We start from the raw sequence: 2303 nt of genomic DNA, 5'->3' as shown, positions 1-2303 counted from the left end.
AGTTTCCATCCCGCTTTTTAAACAATCTTCCCCTGCTCCACATGACAGGGCCCAGCTGGTTTTCAGGTCCAAAGATTTTGTTGGGCCTCCTAGAGCAAGCATTCCAGTTAGTGAGGCCATCCTGCCCAGCTTCTGACTGCCCATCTGGCTGCTGGCAGGAAGGATTCTGGGCATTCTGGGGACACCTGTAATTCTGCACAGGGGTTTCCAGGCTTGCTCTGTGGAACTTTAACCTCCTGATAGCTGCTTGAGTTTCTTGGAGGGAATGTACTGTTCCCACCCAGTACAGAGAACACAATTTACTTTCTATTGCTGCGGGGGTGCACAGGACCCAGGGGTATGTTGGAAAGATCACGGGCTTCAGTGGAGAAATTTAGTTTTGGCTGTTGGATGAACCCAAAATATTTCCTTCCCTCTTTGGTTTAATTAAACAATTCATGAATCAGGCAGCATCCCAAGCTTTAGCTGCCCTCAGTGGTGTCCTTTCCCATCACTGAAGTTACTGAAGTGGGGCAGCCACTGTAGCAGAAACCCATAGTAACTTGAGCTGCCTGCAGGTCTGGAGAGCGTGCTGCGTGCTGGGCTCTGCTGTACATGGACCTGGGACCCAGCGTTTTTCCATCTTGTGGCTGTGCCATTGATTCCTTGAGGTTGTGTCTGGTTGAAGCTGGTTCACCACAAGCAGATTTCACATGGAACATTCTAGTGCCAGAAGCACAGGACAAGGCCACTATCGTTTTGGGCAGATGGATAAAGGAGAATACTGGGGCCCTTTGAGGATTTTTAGGTTTTAATGCTCCCTCTGGTATTTAGTCCATGGCTCAGTAGGCAAGGATGCTGGCATGGAAGGAAGCAGGCCTGGGCTGGGCTGGGGAGGGGAGCAGGCAGGCAACTGAGCTTCCCAGCCCCCTGCAAATCTTCAAGCTTTCTCTGGGCTCTTCCTGGTATTCTTACTCACATGTCATCTGTGGTCTTTCCTGTCTCTCTGTTGTAATGCTGCTTTTCCTCTTACTGCTGCTGTTGTTAGCCTCGCCCCTGGGCTCAGGTGTGCACACTTACGCAGGCTTGCACACCCATACGCCAGGTGTCCACAACCTGGCAGGCATGCCCTGCACCCACGCTCCCAAGAGGCTCTGCATCAAGACCATCGAGGCTGAAGGTGATCGTGGCGTAAAATGCCTGATTAATTCACTTACCCGCAAACATCAAGAGTAGTCCATTCACTTCACCTGCGCATTGAGAAACCTCACCGTGCCAAGCACGCCCCAGGAAGCAGCCTCACAGTGGCTCCACAGGGCAGTGCACAAAGACACTCTGAAACTACATCAGACACGACACCAGGAGAGCAGTGAATCTGGCTGATTTGTGATGAAAACATTTACAGTTTATTTTTCCCTAAAAAGTAAACATGTGGGCATGCACACACCGCACACACACACACAAGATCTACTAGTAATAAGATAGCAAGGTCAAAGGGGAGCAGGGTGGACAGGTTTCTACTTCTGCAGTCTGGATGAGAAAGGTTTGTTTTCCTCTGGCTGGGTCAGTTTCACCATCAGTTAAACCAGGGTGGTGTATGAGGAAGCTGGTTTTGGATTCCCTCTGGAAGAGCCCTTTCAGCGCGCCATGTGCCCCGTGTTGTTTGTTTCTGCTGCCTAGGGGATGCTCGTGAGGCTGGTCTGATCAGATGACCATGTGACAAAAGCCCCACGCTTCCAGCTGCTTCAAGTTCTGGTCAAGCTGCAGTGAACGAGCGGTGGAGAGGAGGTCAGACCTGTGGAAGGACAGCAGGTAGACGCTTGTCAGGTCGGTTTTCTAAAGGATGGTGTGACATCTTTCAGATTTGAAGAGCTAAACAGTCATCCATCAAACTCTGACGGAAGCTCAGTGGCGGGTGCTGTGAGGCTGCCAGATGGCCAAGGTTAAGGCTGTGTTTCCTTGCCTGTGAAAATATCCTTCCAGGTTCTCTTATCACCCAGAGGTTACAGATTCACACGCCCATGTGCTCACATGCGACATCTTAGAAGTTACACCCTTGTGCTGTCTCCCATGGTGTCATTTTGATTGTTTTTAGCCCAAGAAAGAAAGTTCAGAAGTCATGATGTAGTTCATCCTTGAGAGAATTCCTTGGCCTCTTCCTATAGAACTGGTTCCTAGGAAGCATGAAGAGATGACTAGGATGGGCAGATGGGAAGATTTTGGAGCTGGGGTTCAGGATAGCAGGTTCCACATCAAAGCTCAGACCGTGAGGTCTAGTTACTGGAGAAAAGGACAGCAGTGTGACCTTTCCAGCGGGGGTGGGG

At 50.4% G+C, this 2303-nt stretch overlaps 1 protein-coding gene across 1 annotated transcript in view; it reads right to left on the bottom strand.

Annotated features, from left to right (window-relative positions):
• Positions 1–2076: 2076 nt before the first annotated feature.
• The window catches only part of ABCA4 (ATP-binding cassette, sub-family A (ABC1), member 4), a 129074-nt gene continuing 128847 nt past the window's right edge, over positions 2077–2303 (bottom strand). Inside the window, 1 exon segment of the mRNA XM_012730028.1 lies at positions 2077–2153. Coding sequence (XP_012585482.1) covers positions 2139–2153 — 15 coding nt within the window. The 3' untranslated portion in view covers positions 2077–2138.

Source organism: Condylura cristata, unplaced genomic scaffold (assembly GCF_000260355.1).
Source record: "Condylura cristata isolate star-nosed mole 26May11 unplaced genomic scaffold, ConCri1.0 scaffold00026, whole genome shotgun sequence".
In the NCBI taxonomy this organism is placed as follows: Eukaryota; Metazoa; Chordata; class Mammalia; order Eulipotyphla; family Talpidae; genus Condylura; species Condylura cristata.
Note: the sequence above shows the minus strand (reverse complement) of the source record. Positions and strands in the feature narration are given on the sequence as shown.